Source organism: Tyto alba, unplaced genomic scaffold (genome assembly GCF_018691265.1).
Source record: "Tyto alba isolate M040663 unplaced genomic scaffold, T.alba_DEE_v4.0 Super-Scaffold_6, whole genome shotgun sequence".
Taxonomy (NCBI): Eukaryota; Metazoa; Chordata; class Aves; order Strigiformes; family Tytonidae; genus Tyto; species Tyto alba.
This window is the reverse complement of record NW_024881327.1, coordinates 6,216,219-6,230,899: the sequence shown is the minus strand read 5'-3', so window position 1 is coordinate 6,230,899 and position 14,681 is coordinate 6,216,219. Positions and strand designations below refer to the sequence as shown.

The window sequence follows — 14,681 nt, the reverse complement described above, 5'->3', positions numbered from 1 at the left end:
CAACTCCCTTGCCCAGCACCCAGCCTGTAAACATAAATCGGCCACTTCATTTCCATTGTCAAACAGTGTAGAAATTTGCTGATGCCAGGGTGGAAGCCAACACTGACTCTTGCCTGGTGATGTGTGTTGTATTAATTTTTGTAACCAGAGAGAATATATAGAATTAGGGGATGTGGGATATCTTCTCATTAGAGTAAGTTGTCATTTGGTCTCCCTTCAGTTTTGTCAAGATAGTAGTGACCAGCTTTTTGTGCCAGAGGTGTCAAATCGACATATCTAATACGGCTTATAATTAGCAGGGATGTGATCTGATGTCGGAGCAGATTTACAGTAGAAATCTGATGATTGCAATTGCTTTGTTTATGCAAGCAAGTTATTGAAACAAAAGGTTTATCAGATTTTCTCTTACTGCCCCTAAACCAGACTCTAAATGCAGGTTTTTCGGGGTTGTCTGATATTATTTGAACATTTAAGCATACAGGAAATGCACCTGTATGCCTTTTTCTTACACATGTGTAATTTTCTCCTATATTGCTCATCAGGCGAAAGATGCGATTGAACAAACTTTATTGTTAAGCCTGCAGCATTTAGCAAAGTTAAATTAATGTCTAATGAAACCCAGTCATCAGTTATGTATGTGAAATGCACAAGGTCAAAATCTATAGGTGGATAGATAATTTTAATTAGACCAATATAAGCTTTATTCATTTTACTGACTAGTTTGCTACTGACCATTGTGCTGGTGATTTGTCCTTTTGTAGGAGTTGGTTTGTGTCCGTTATGTGTACTAGAGTTTTTGTTTAGACCCAGTACCTTGGCTTATTCTAACTGTTAGTTTAAATTTGAATTATATGCTGAATGAATCAAAGTTGCTAGTTATTCGTATACTCAAGGCAGGCAAAAGTTGCCAGAAAATACATGCCTGAGAAAATAAAATGCACAGAAAATTGTGAAATCTGGGTTAACTTGAATTAACTTGCAATTTTTTTTTTTGCACTGATTTCTTTTGTCACTTCTTTCATGTGACTTCATCTTCATTTTGGTTGTTTGCCTGTCATTCCTATTTACTTGCTTCTTGACATTTTTTTTTTTTCCCTCCATGATTTATTCAGTAGATTTAATGGGCAGTTTGGCAGTTTCTAGATATAGATGGTAATGCAAAATGTGCTTGCTCTAGCATTTCACATCTCTGATTTAATGCTTGATGTGCTAAACCTGAAAGTTAACACTGGATATTTTTTTATTTAGAAAAAAATAAAAATAAAAAAATAAGTATTTTGAAGCCAGAAATACATCTTCTCTTATTCTGAGTTGGAGTTTTATGTTTTATTTTAATGAAAAATTTGAGATCTGCTTGGTAAGAAAATCCCATGGAACCTGCCATCTGATTTCAGTGTTCTATATTTAGGATAATGAACTTGGAGGAATCCTTTTTTGTTTCACAAATTCTGCGTATGTATTTAAGATGTATTCTTTTAAAAAATAGAATTCCAATTTTACAATGTATACTTTTGGAAAAATACTTTGAGTACTGCAGGAAATAAGCTACATGATATCCAGGTTAGAATCAACCCATTCAGTTATAAGCTATAGGAAATGAGCTTGGAGCATACAGCCTGGTGACTTCTTATTAAACACGCCAGAATTTATCACTTAAAGTTCTTATTTTGACCATGAAGGCTAAGGGTTTGTTTTTTGTGGTGTGGTATTTTATTTTATTTTATTTATTTATTTGTTTTGGTTTTTTTTTGTTTGTCTTTTTTTTTTTAAACACATTAAACTTGAATTCAAGTTACAGTTACAACTTTTTTTTCTCCAGCAGTGGTATGACTTGCATTGAAATCTGAAATTGGGTGCTTATCTTCTGTGTTCATTAGAAAAATCTATTAAAATAGCTGCAACTGTTGGAGCTGTTAATTGACCTGTGTGTGTGACCTCCCCAAGGCACAACTTAATGTCTCAATGCAGATAAGCTAAATCTTTATCCCTAAATGCTAACATGAAAACTAATATGCTTGCTCTGTTTATTTGAACAAAACTTTTTTTATTGTAAAAAATTTGGTTCATATCTGCACCATCAGCTGTACTTATAAAAAGGTAAATGTCTATTGCATGTATGCAATGCTGAAAATAATTTTTCAAGTTCAGTAGTAACACGATAATTTTTTTTATTCTCCATTAAAAAAAAAGTTCTTAATTTTCATAGTATATCTATAGATTTTTTTTAAAAATTATTATTACTAAAGGGATAAAATGGAGCATTTTGGTTAAAATTGGCTAATCTCATCTGCATTTACTTTACGAGCAGCGGGTGTACATTGTAGTGACAATTTCTCAAACCCTACGGCCATTTCACTGTTTAAATGGAAACTGGGTTATTAAAAGTGGCAGTTCAGCTCAAGTTATTCTTCATTTGCCAGTCATCTTACTACTTTCATTTGATGGGAAGTTAATGATAAAAGGGCTTAAAACCTGCAAGGCAAAATTTCAGATTTGAGGTTTACTTGCCATACATACCTGATTTTTTTTTTTTTTTTTAACTTGCTACCTTTGTTCAAATCTACTTAAAGATAACATTTAAAAAATATTTAGTTTGGTCACTTGATATATATTTTACCAGTAGTTCGAAGGAGAAAAAAAATAGTTCTTTTTTCATATCTGCATAATAGTCATTATTGATGCTTCCAACAGTAAGTTTCTAATCGGCATTTTCTTTGGAAATCAAGGTTTTAAGAGATTTGTAGAGGGTATGTATACATTTTGATAGTTGAACAAAATCTTTCAGATGAAAATTTCAATGTTTGCTATGATGGCAGAGAGGAATTTTTGGCAGTAAATGTTTTTCATATAAGTAAATGAATATGTCTCTTAGAGAAGCAGCACCTCTCTTTCCCCACATTAGTCATACGGGGGCTGTATGTGCTTTTCTGCCATGCTGTTTGAAATTTCTGTCTGCATCAGTAGTGTTCGGCTTATTCCTTCTGTAAGGAAGTCTTGTATGTCTTTAAGCTTCCATTATTTTCTTCTCTAAAGATATTGGATTGGAAGAAAATATTTGAAATTTTGATGACCTGCTGTTTAAAGGAATTCGATAGTAAAACATCATGCGTTTCTGAATTGCCATGCTGTAGCACAATATGTTTTTGTGATCACGTTTCCTTTAGTTTCTGAGCAACTGAACCCGGAACTAACTTGGCTGCTTTTTATAGTGTTTTTTAAACACAAAGGAATCCCCAGCGCAGGTTATTGTAAAATAAAGTGTGTTTTGGTTTTTTAGAGATCCTTTCAATTAAAGCCTGATAGGGTATATGCTCCTGCCTCCCATGTGTCCCTACTGAGAAGATTGCAAGATGCATATTTTGGATTTGAGCTCTTTTCAGTAACAAATTTCTCAGTCAGTAGCCCTTTAGTAGTATGCTATTGGTTTTGATTGTGTTGATTCTTAGAAAAGGACAAGTGTTTAAAGAAGACTAGTTATCTCTTGGATGTCTTGAACTGCATTTTAGTGTTAATGTCTGTGGTTGGAAAAAACTCTTGTGTAATGTCAACATGTTTGTGTGCTTTTCTGTCATTCAGTTGTGCAGCCTTCTGTACTTTAATGAAATTCAGTGTTTTTGGAGGACTGTATTGTGAAAAAGAAAGTAGAGGGTGTACATGTGAACTGGAAATTGGAGAGAAAAAATGTTACGTGTGAAACTGAGTTATTACTACAGTCAATGTCCACAGCTGAAAGGAGAAATAGCAATCTCTTTGGTTTCTAAATTACTGACTATGGTAGACAGGATGTGTAATAAATATCTGTATTTGTACAATTACATTTTGTCTTTCTTTTTTCCTCATTCCCTGCTTGTCATGCCATCTGGGATGAACAGCATCCACTTGTCTTAAGACTGTACTGCTTATATGGTGGGAAGAAAAAGGGGGATGAGAAGTGGAGAAGGCTGTAAAAGGGATACATAATTCTAACTGGTATTTTTGGGATATTTCCATGTTTAGAACTAAATTCTCAGGTCCAGTAACTGTTGTATCACCATCTTACCTTGGCTAATGTTTCTGAATTATATCACCATGGCAAATCATAAGATCTAAACCTGTTTGTTTTGGGCCAGCCATGTGGCCTTCTCCAGAGCTGTCAAAGCCTGAAGCAAATGAAATCTGGAAAGGCAACAAAGGAAGCATGACTTCTTGGTTGCGCTACCCAAATACTTACGGCTTTCTTAGATGAAAATGTTACCATTTTTCGTGAGGTAGAGCAGAATGTCTGAAAAACGCTGGGGGGCATTGCCTTTGTGTAGCTCTGGGACAGGTTGCGTTGGAGGATTGCCCGAAGGTACTGGGGAGATGGACTGAGGCCGGGGGGTGGCTGACAGGGAGCTTGCAGAGCTTCCTCAGGAGGATGCTCTTCCCAGGGAGGAGATGTGCTGTCATCTGTCCAGGTGTCATGCATTACACAAAAAGTCCAGTAGGGATTTTGGGCGTAGCTGTAAAGAAAGTATCTGAGTGTGTCTTAGCTAAATGTCTAAGCTGCAGTTTTATTTGCAGCTGTAGTAATTAAAGTTCAGTAGTTCTGAAGGGACAGGCGAGAAATTGATCTCCGAGTAGTTTTTAAGAGTGGGACTCTAAGGGTCAAACTTTAAGTCCTACAATAAAAGTGACATTTAGTGAATTCATGGTTCTTCCACAGTAGCGTCTTGCCCTGAAGACCCTCAGGAGGATAGAAGCAGTGTGTATAGAACCACAAAAAGTGATGCCAAAGTTGCCGTACGTTTTTGCATAGCCTGACTTCATTGTGCAATGAAGTGTGACAAAAATGAGCTAAAAGCTTCTTTTTTAGCTATTGGTGCATGATTTTTAAACAGAACAGCTCTGCTGAGACAGTCTCACTGAAACTTGTCTTCTGATGCATGCATTTGTGTTATGGAGGAGTGCTTTTAAGTCCTATACATCTTCAATAAGTTTTATGATGGTGGTATTGTAAAAACAAGTTATTCTGCATAGATAGGATATGTGACCTATAGATATATATATCTTATAGATTAAAATTTAAAACCTGTAATACTACAGACAGTAATTGCTAGAGAAGCGTATGAGGATTGAGCTGATGTTTCCACTAGTGATATTCCAAGGTGTCAGTAAAATTATTCTCTTGTGTTCTTTAATATACTGTACTTTTAAACATAATTTCTGGGGTTTTAAGGCATGATGCACCTGTTTGTGGAGGCTTGGGTCACATTTCTGGATTTGCTGTCCTTGTTTACTGAATAGGCTTGACTTCAGAGAGCCCCTGTAAAAGATTTCTCCCTTGGTCTTATAGAAATATGAGACACTCTGAAAATTACTTAAAATTCTTTGAATACATAATAAACTCATAATATGTCTGTTAGAAGCATCTCTCTGGGTCAGTATCTGAATTTTCAGGTAGACCTCTGCAGGCAATCTATGTTCATTCTGCTTATGCATCCATAGGTTTCTGTGGAAGTCATGCAGCAGTATATTTAGTAATGCGAAAAACTCCTGCAGCAGGGTTGGTGTCCTCATTTCTCCACCCCCCCCCCCCCCCCCCCCTTTCTTCTTAAAGTATTCCTAAAGGTGTATTGCACCTGCTGATAGTTGGGCAGTTGCTAAAGTAGCAATGGGATATTGCCAGTTCTGCACTGCAGTAAATCAGGCACGTGAATTCATATGTTGTTGTGGATACGTTTTCTGTGGGGAATTTCTTAGGCGATGTGTACCATTAAAACAAATACATTCAAGGACTTGGCAGTCAGCGCTGGATAAGCAGACACTGAATAAAAGCTCCTTAATAGTGTCGGTGATCAATGTTACCAGTCTGTTGGCTTTGCATAGCCAGTTCCAAATTTCTATGTTACTGTTTGGCCTGATTTTAAGATTCTGAATGAGGACCAAATGCAGGGGGTTTTTTTGAAAGGATTTTAATTTACACCTTCTTTACTGTAAATGTTTCACTAAAACCTGTCATGTTATTGTTTTAATTTTGAGAATAAAAGCTTTGTTTTTGGAGAAGCATTAGGGAAGGTATGAGATTTAATAGCAGAATTGTCTGTCTTGATTAATATCAGAGTATTTTGGATGGAAGATCATTTTATTTTATTACTTCTGTCATTGTTTTCCTGATGGTTTAGGTGACTAATTTTTTTTGTTGTTCTTGTTCTGAATTTTTCTTATGATCTCATGGGCTAATTCACTGTACAAGTTTAATACCAAGACTTCAATGACAATAGCTCTATTAGCTTGCATCTGTATATTTGCATGATGTATTTATTGATGGCCTGTTTAGTCAGCTGTTTTAGATTGACACACTTTACTGATAATCTGCAATAATCTCTGACTTGACCGATTTTTTTTTTTTTTTTTACTGTACCAATTTTATTTCAGAAGTGGAAAAGAATGCAAATAAATTAAATACTCTAAAGAAAAACATTTGATTATTTGTTCTCATGAATACTGAGGAATTGTTTCCTGTGGTTCGTTCGTTATTTCCCACTCTTGCTACCAGGACACAAGACACCAGTTTTCATCTTGTGTCCATTGTTAAAAGATAATCATGGACCTCAGCTGAAATAAATACTTTAAGATGCCTTGTTAGTGAAAATCAGTTCTAAATATTGAGTTATCAGTTTTATTACTGGATATATTCTAACTTATATTTAGAGTGAAGATTAGGAGTAAGAATAAATGTAACTTTAATTTGTTCATTAAAAAAAAAAAAGGGAAGTATTTGAAAATTGTCTGTGGCTGATGCATTAAGTATCCAGTCTGCTTTACTTCTGTGTTTGGGACATACCTCTTGATGTCGTCAAGAGCATCTAAAATGCTCTGGCAGATGTCAGGTAACTGCTTAACTAGCTTACTAAGTAGGGTTATAGACAGTGCTGACAATGTGGATAAATGGTTTTCTGATTATTCTGTTACAACAATACAGTGCTAGTGGGCAGGATCTTCAGGCAAGGAGATGTCTACCTGAGAGGATCGTTAAACTTAGACATGTTTGACTTCCCAAAGCATTTCAGGGATAATGTGTAAGTGTGGCAGTGGTTATTCAATTCAACAATAAACTACCTGTAGCTTTCTGCACACAGAGGATAACCACAATGAATGAAGAGAACCAGACAGATTAATCTGCTGAAGCAGTATCCTATGGAGCATAGGCTTGCAGAGCGATGTTCTTTAATTTCTTCTTGTGTAGTGCTTAAATGCCTGCAAGAGGTCCCAGTTCTGACATGTCAAATTTTCATTTTCTGTTCCTCTCAAGTGGAGATCTGGGAGCACGGGCAATGTCCATTCTAAATTACTCTGTGTTTACTTTCTGAAACGTATTCAACTTTCAACAACACTGAGTATGGTTTAATGAAAATTAATCTGCTAGGTACATCTCGGTTTGTAATATAAGTTCTTTTATCAAAACAGTTACAAAAGTTATAGCTTGTAGGAATAGTACTATATCCAGTTTAAATGTAAGTCTTGAATGAATCCTTTAGTGGTTGAAATTTTTATGATTCATGGAGACAATAATTCAAACTAGCTCTTTCACAACCAAGAAATTGTTCTTACCAATTTCATGACCTTTTTATGAAGTAGTTTGGAAAATATCTCTGAATTGGAAAGTAACTCTGAATGCTGATATTTGGCTAATGTTAAGGGGTCCTTCCAGCATCTGGTGTTGCTGGACCATTCAGTCCAGTGTTGGAGGGAGAATGAATGACACTTCTGTTTAGGTCTCAGGATAAACACATCTCCGGTAAAAGGAATATTAAGCAGTAATTATACAGATGCCATTTCTATGCTTGTTTCCATTGAGACCTGCATACTGCTTAGCTTTTTTTTTTGAAGTGCTGTCTTAAAGGATTTGACTGAGAAAGCAATAACCAGAAGGTGGTCAGAGCAGCAAAGATTTCTGTTTAGCATGTGCTTTCAAGTCCAGGTGCTGAATTTTGTACTGAAGTGCTGTCTTATTTGACAGAATTGAAGCATGTTTGACAACAGTCATCACAAAGACCTGCAAATTCTGGTCCCTGTACATACTTATGACACCATCTCAGCTGAACCAAATGCATGCAAGTAAATGTGCTGAATAAGATTAATTATTCCAGAGGTTTTAGTAGTGCTACATCTTGATGGAGAAGTAAATGGATGGCTCTTATTAAAATATAGCTTTTTCTAAAGAAGCTTTAAAGCAAAGTGATGCACTAGTACTTGTTAGGATAGAGGAAGACACTAGAGATTGTGTAGATACTTGAGATTTATTTGGTCTTTCAGCGGGTTAACTTAAATCTTTATCGTAGTTGAATATTTTGGAAGGTTTTTCAGCATCTTATATGATCAGGAAGTCTGAAAGCTAAAATTGGAACACCTGTGCTATTGTAGACAGATGCCTTATAGAATCAGTACATGTAGGGGACATGTATTGAAACAAGTTAATTTTTGCGCACAATTTCTTTAATATGCTGTTAATATTGATTCAGATTTATAGTTACAAACCTGTTTTACAAGTGCTGCAGATTTCTTTAAATCAAAATAAAATAATTATAGTTGGAAAATAAAGCCTCAGTTTTAAGTAGCGTGTCTACATAGCTGGTTGAGGATCTGGGAATAAGAAGCTGCCACTTCAGTGGAATAAATAGCTCACACCATGAAGAGTTTGATACAAGTGCTGAAGACTGAGAAAGCCTGCAAGCTTCTTGGATCTTGGCAGTGTGGAGTTTTATAAACACTTCCTGATTTTTGAACTTTGAGTACCTATGAGATCTCAAGGAACAGTCATGTGCTAGAAAATTTGAAGTCTTGAGTCTGAAAACACTGTCTAACCTTATCAGAGGTGACAGCCTGGTGATACCATCTTAGGCTTTTACATAATTATGTAACTTAAGTTTCCAAGCAGAACATTTAGTGTGACAGCTGTGAAGTTTGCAAAATACTGTCTTCAGGTTTTTGTTTCATTTCCAAAGCGGAGGTGTGCTGTCTGGTTGTAGCTTTGTAAAGGGGAATGCATTAGGGAAGCTGGGCAGGGAAGCGCAACGGGAAGGCATTGCAAGCCAAGCTCTGGATTCCCATAAATCAAGCGCTTTCGCATTCTGGGAAATTAAATACAGATTCCTCAGGAAATCCTGTGCTCTCAAAAGTGCTATAATACAAGAGTCAAGATTTGAAGTAACTGCTTAAATTTTGTACCATTAACTTAAGCGCAGATTATGAATACACTATGCATATTGGTGACTCTTGGTTTTGGCTTTCAGTTTTACACCATTTTCAGGTTGCTGCTATAACCTGAGTATTCTGAAAACTTTATCAATGGGCAGCTCTATCACAGTAGTTACAAGAGAAGAATGTTAAGTCTTACTACCTGAGTCCTTTTACTGTTGTTTTCACAGAATACAAATCCTATCTTTTGCTCTTCTTACTCTTAAGATTCAGGTTCTTTCCTCTGCACTGTAGTCAAATGCTTTGAGTGCAAGTAGGTATATGGGTATTATTCTAATCCTAGTGTGCTAACACAAGTTACAGTTGTAGTGCAGCTGGCATCTTGAATCTGGCCATAGTCTTGCTTGGTTCTGTAAAGGATGGATGGAAAGTTGTCACCAAGGTTTCAGTGGGGCTTTTGCTGGCTTTTAACGTAGCTACATGCAGAATTACTGCATGTATTGATTTTGTTCTTCTGACTGTCCCTTAATGTGTGACTTCTGGGCTGACTTACTTCTGATTTTCTGCAGGATAAATGACCCATGTCATCTGACTCTCGTGCTAATAAATCTTGTTTTCTGTAACTTGGGAAAGTGGATAGCTGTGTTGTGTTCTGTAGGCAATATAACTTTAATAGACCTGAGTTTCATCCAGATGAATATCCAGAACAGTAGATGAGCTGGAAAACAAACAAACAAAAATTAAACAACCCCCAGAGAAACCCCTACTGGTCTTATGTATTTGAAGCCATGTACTCCATCACTTAAGGCCAACAGATGAAGTAATTTCTTGACTGCAAAGAAGGTCTGTGAATGCTTGCTTGGATATGTACAACATGTGCCAGCAACTCATGATTTCAAGTATTTCCACTCCTGCTATACATGTAGCCTTGCAAGACTGGGGGGTGGAGGGTGGGGAGAGGAGCTCAAAACTGGGCAGAAGTGCTGCTTGCCTGGGTTAGGTGAGCTTTGCCTTCAGCCTGATGTGGATCTTTCACTGTACTTCCAGTCTCATAGGGGTCTGACAGCTGCTGCTTTGGTGGTGCTGGTGGTGGTGATGATGGACAGCAGTGGCACCCTTACAAAGCCAGTCGTTGGAAAGCTCTTACCGAAGTAAATGTCTTTCCTTTCTACATCATCTTCACTGACAGGTGCTACCTGACCCTTCCCTCAACGATTCCTAGGCCAAAAAAACCTCCAGTCTCCCTCTAAATATGTCTTTGGGGGGAAGTCATAAGTATCCATCTGGCTTCAGCTAATTCTGGATGAAGTGCTTACATGGAGTTAATACCCTCCTGCAAACGCAGCCAGGGAATGCATCCTGTCCACAAAAGAATCCTTTCAAGTACAATTTGCTGTCATCTCTTTGTCAGCAGAAATATCTTTAGGAGGACAAGTACAGTTTCTGGATACATCTGTAGGCTGCCAGTGGTAGGCAGTATTCTAGCAGTGAAAGAAAAATCCATAATTAGGATTAAATTTATTCCCTAGAATCCAATTTTGATGTTCAAAAAAGAAAGTGTAAAGTGTGATTGCGAAGAAAACCTTTCAAATGTACATATTCTATTTTGGGTAAAATAGTGTTTGCATGAATCCTCACGTGGCTTGAAGTGCTTTTGTAGTTCAGTATAGGCTCCTTCTGTCGTTCATTACAAGCACAGAAGTTCTAAAGAATGCAAATGCTTCTTGATGAACAAATGTCAAACATAGTACAGAAAAACATGGAAACTGGATTGAAAGCCACCTAATGTTTGAATAGGATCATGGAAAGCCCAGGATCCTCAAAATTAAAGAATTGCATGTGTTTTTTGTTAGAGCACTGTCTAGCAAAAGCTGGCAGTCAAATGACTTGGTTGACACTTAATTCTAAAGAACTGAAAGTGTAACAAGTGTTGAGAAGTGCACGAGTTAAATACATTTTTATATGAAAAGAATAGATCAGTCTTTCATTTGTACTTTTTTTGGAGAGAAGCATGTGTGTTCTGGAGGAAGAAATGTATTTGCTATACATGTGGGATTTTTCAGATGTTTTGTTCACGATTATATTAAGAAACTGGTAGTTGTAAAAATGAAGAGAACGAAAATCCATCAGTATTCTTTGCTCTTGAAGCCTGTTTTGGAAATATTTATGATGTTTTGGCTGCCACTGAAAGTTTAAATAGAATACACAGTGCATTTTGGGGAATATATCTTCAATACAGACGTGTTCTACAGTAATGCTCAGCTACTGTGACACAGCAATATTGAAGAGTTTTTTTTTTTTAATTTATTTAGATAATTAAGGAGTTGAGTTCAGTAGATTTGCATGATGCAAGTACCTTAGGGCTTCGAAATTCTCAAACATAATGGTAAAAGTAAAAACAGTTCTCAAAGTACACGTAAGGCAAAAAGAAAATAAACCCAATCAGATGGTATTCATAAAGTTTGTTTTATTTTTTTAATAGCACTTCTAGCTGTCAAATGAACAGATGCTTATTTTGATTATATATAAAAGTGAATAAAGTATGATGTTCATGACAGAAGTGAGAAGGAGCAACAACTGTTGAAGAGCTAACATGTAGAGAAAGTGGATAAACCTTTGAACTGGCAAAAAAAAAAAAAAAGATAAAACTGAGTTGGATGATTAACTGAGTGAAAAGTCATGCTGTGTGTAAGAAAAACTACTGCAGTTAAATGTATAATCATTCTAGCTGTTTATTAAATGATCCAAAGGTAGATTCAAAAGTAGCATTAAGAGTTTGAATATCGAACATATTGACTGGTGATTGTGAAAGCCAGTGGCTGCCTTTCTTTTTGGAGTTAGATCTCCAGTGAGAAAAGATAATTAAAGTCCTTCACTAATAGATGATTTGACAGAGAATTTAAAATAGTTCATCAGCTCCTAAAGGAGGGAAATGAAAGCTTGTATATTAGTAGAAGATATTTCAATTTATGCAAATCTATTGGCTTAAATAATTTTTTTCTTTTTGCTTCAATTATTTTTTCCTTGGAAATGGCTTTCTGTAAAAGCATAAACAGTTTTTCTAGACTACTTTTGCTTTAGAGTTATAAAGCCTGTGACCCCAGATGAGGTTCTTTTCTATCAAATTACACATTTATACTTAGTCAAATTGACAATTTTTAGGAAAAAAACAAACCCACAAAATTTATGTGATAATATATTGCACTGTAATCCACAAGGGAAAACTGTCATTGACATCCTAATAGAATTACTTCTCAGGAATTTGGGAAATCATTCAGTTCGTAGTCTTGCTGAAAATGTCAATTTTATAAACTTTCAGCTATGGTGATTAGTGCAGATTCTTTGTATTTAGGATGGTGTCTAGTAAAAAAGAGAAAAAAACCCCAAATACCACCAGGCTTGTGATTCAGCAGCAATGCTAGCTGTATGCCTGGCATTTTAGGACTAATTTGGGGGGAAGAGTATTTAAAGATGTGTGATCGAACTCAGGTGCATGTTATGCTTTTGGGACTGATATTTTCTCTTGAAGTGATGGTTTTCTTGAGTTCATCTACTTTAACCTGGTCCTCTGTACTTACGTACAAAGTTGATTTTTCTAGACTAACAAGTTTGAGGGCAGTGCAGGCCTACGTGAGAAGCAAGCACGTGAAGCACGCTTCAGAAAAGGCAGCTTGGGCTGCTTCAACTACAGAAACCAAAAGGGTTTGTTGTTTTAGCTGTGACGCCATGTTATCGCTTCATCTTCTAGTGTCTGTTAGTATAAAGAAGTATTTCCTGAAGTCTTCATTTTGAAGATGTTAAGTCTTCCCTGGTGGGTGCGACTGACCAGAGTGGCTTCACTGGTCAGGTCGTAGGCTGGTAGAAAAGAAATACAGGCTGCTTCATCATTCTTGTGTTCTCGGTCATAGATTGTGTCTTCAGTTTACTGTGTTCATTTTCCATGTTTCTGGTGTTTGTCCTTTCTCTCATGGGTATATTACACAGTATAAAATTAAAATGGAGCACATTTTTAGATTGGATGGTTTGCTGGTTTGCTTTCAGCTATTTTAGACCAGCTCCCTCCCTCTATTTCTAACTTCAGATTTCTTTTTACAAAGTGTAATACAGTGAGTGCTGAGGAAAAGGCACTCTTGTTTTGAGGACCCCCGCTGTGTAGGTACAGTTCTTAAACTGAAGTTCTTCAAATGAAGAACACACTGTTAACATGTACGTAGCCTACTTAGATTTAAGATTGGGTTTTAATACTATGCTGTCATCATCATTAAAAGATGTGGGCTGTTCTTGCTTGAAGTTAGAACTAATTGTTGCGATAGACTTAAGACATGTAATTTTAAAAAATGAAGGTGCTACAGATTAATTAAGTAATCTGCATCTCTTAGTGTCACTGGAGATGTGGTTTTCAGCTAAAAATGCTCGTGCTCTTCATAACGGCATACTTGAATCCAATTACTGAGTTTCTTTGGAAGAAGCAGGAGTGGTAAAAACTGAAGTACAGATATTCTCAGTGTGGACTGTTGAGATGGTACAAGACTTCTTCTGTAGCTATTTCTAGTAACCTTAAACTATTTTATTTTCCTGCCTGAACATTATTTGAACTTATCCAAGAAGAGTCTAAGCCTGTGAAAAGGATTTTGTATTATTCAAGGAGCAAGATCTGAATCTACAGTAGAAGGAACTGGGCCGGGATGACAAAGCCCTCATCCAGTTCCTCTATAGGATAAAGAGAGGGGAAAAGAAACTCTGTTTCCCTTTTATTGGGAATTTATTCTTGTGCCAGGAAGAGGCATGGAAGTAGCAGTGCGTAGTAGCAGCAGACAAAGTTCACTAACAAATCTGATGCAGGTTTACCACCTGCAAATGTATCCAGTGCTGTCTCTTGCCTTGTGGGAAGGCAGACTGAGGCAGAAAGGCAAATTTCTGTCTTGAAGAAAGAGTGAAGGAGATGGCTAGAATTGGGAAAGGAAGCCTTGTTTATAGAAGGGAAGATGCTACCGTTCTCTTCAGTGAGAGGAAAGTAGTGGATTCAACAGAATACAAAACATTTACTGTCATTTGACGTCATCTTAATCACTTTCAATTATATTTCATTGTATTTGTGCTGTTACCAAAGGGATAGATATATGCTTTTAAAACAGTTTAGTAAATGAAATGAGGCGTTTAAATAATGTATATGTTTTCAGGGGGGAATTAGAATAGTTTGACAGAATAGTTTGGTAAATGATTGAACTGTGGCTGTCTTCCATAATTTTAAGCATTCTTGCCTCTTTGATGTTCTTTGTACTGCAGATTTAGTAGTGCTATGAGTAACATAAATCAAGTGTGTTAAACTGTGTCCTCTTATGTTTTATTTCAGCCCTGATGATATTGGCACCTGTTGGTATATCCTGCTGTCTGGTTCAGTCTTCATTAAAGAATCTATGTTTCTTCCGAGGAGCAGGTATGTCAACTATGAATGTACTGGATTTTGTATTTTAAACATAAATTATGGCGTGTACAGAATATTTAGAATTAAAAGGCATTAT

The 14,681-nt window shown here is 36.4% G+C and overlaps 1 protein-coding gene across 6 annotated transcripts in view; it reads left to right on the top strand.

Annotated features, from left to right (window-relative positions):
• Positions 1-14,681, top strand: part of RAPGEF2 (Rap guanine nucleotide exchange factor 2) — a 193,166-nt gene that overhangs the window by 67,176 nt on the left and 111,309 nt on the right. For all 6 annotated transcript variants that reach the window (XM_033000208.2, XM_042807805.1, XM_042807803.1 and 3 more), the window contains exon 4: positions 14,513-14,596. In XM_033000208.2, coding sequence (XP_032856099.2) covers positions 14,513-14,596 — 84 coding nt within the window. The remainder of the gene's footprint in view (positions 1-14,512; positions 14,597-14,681) is intronic.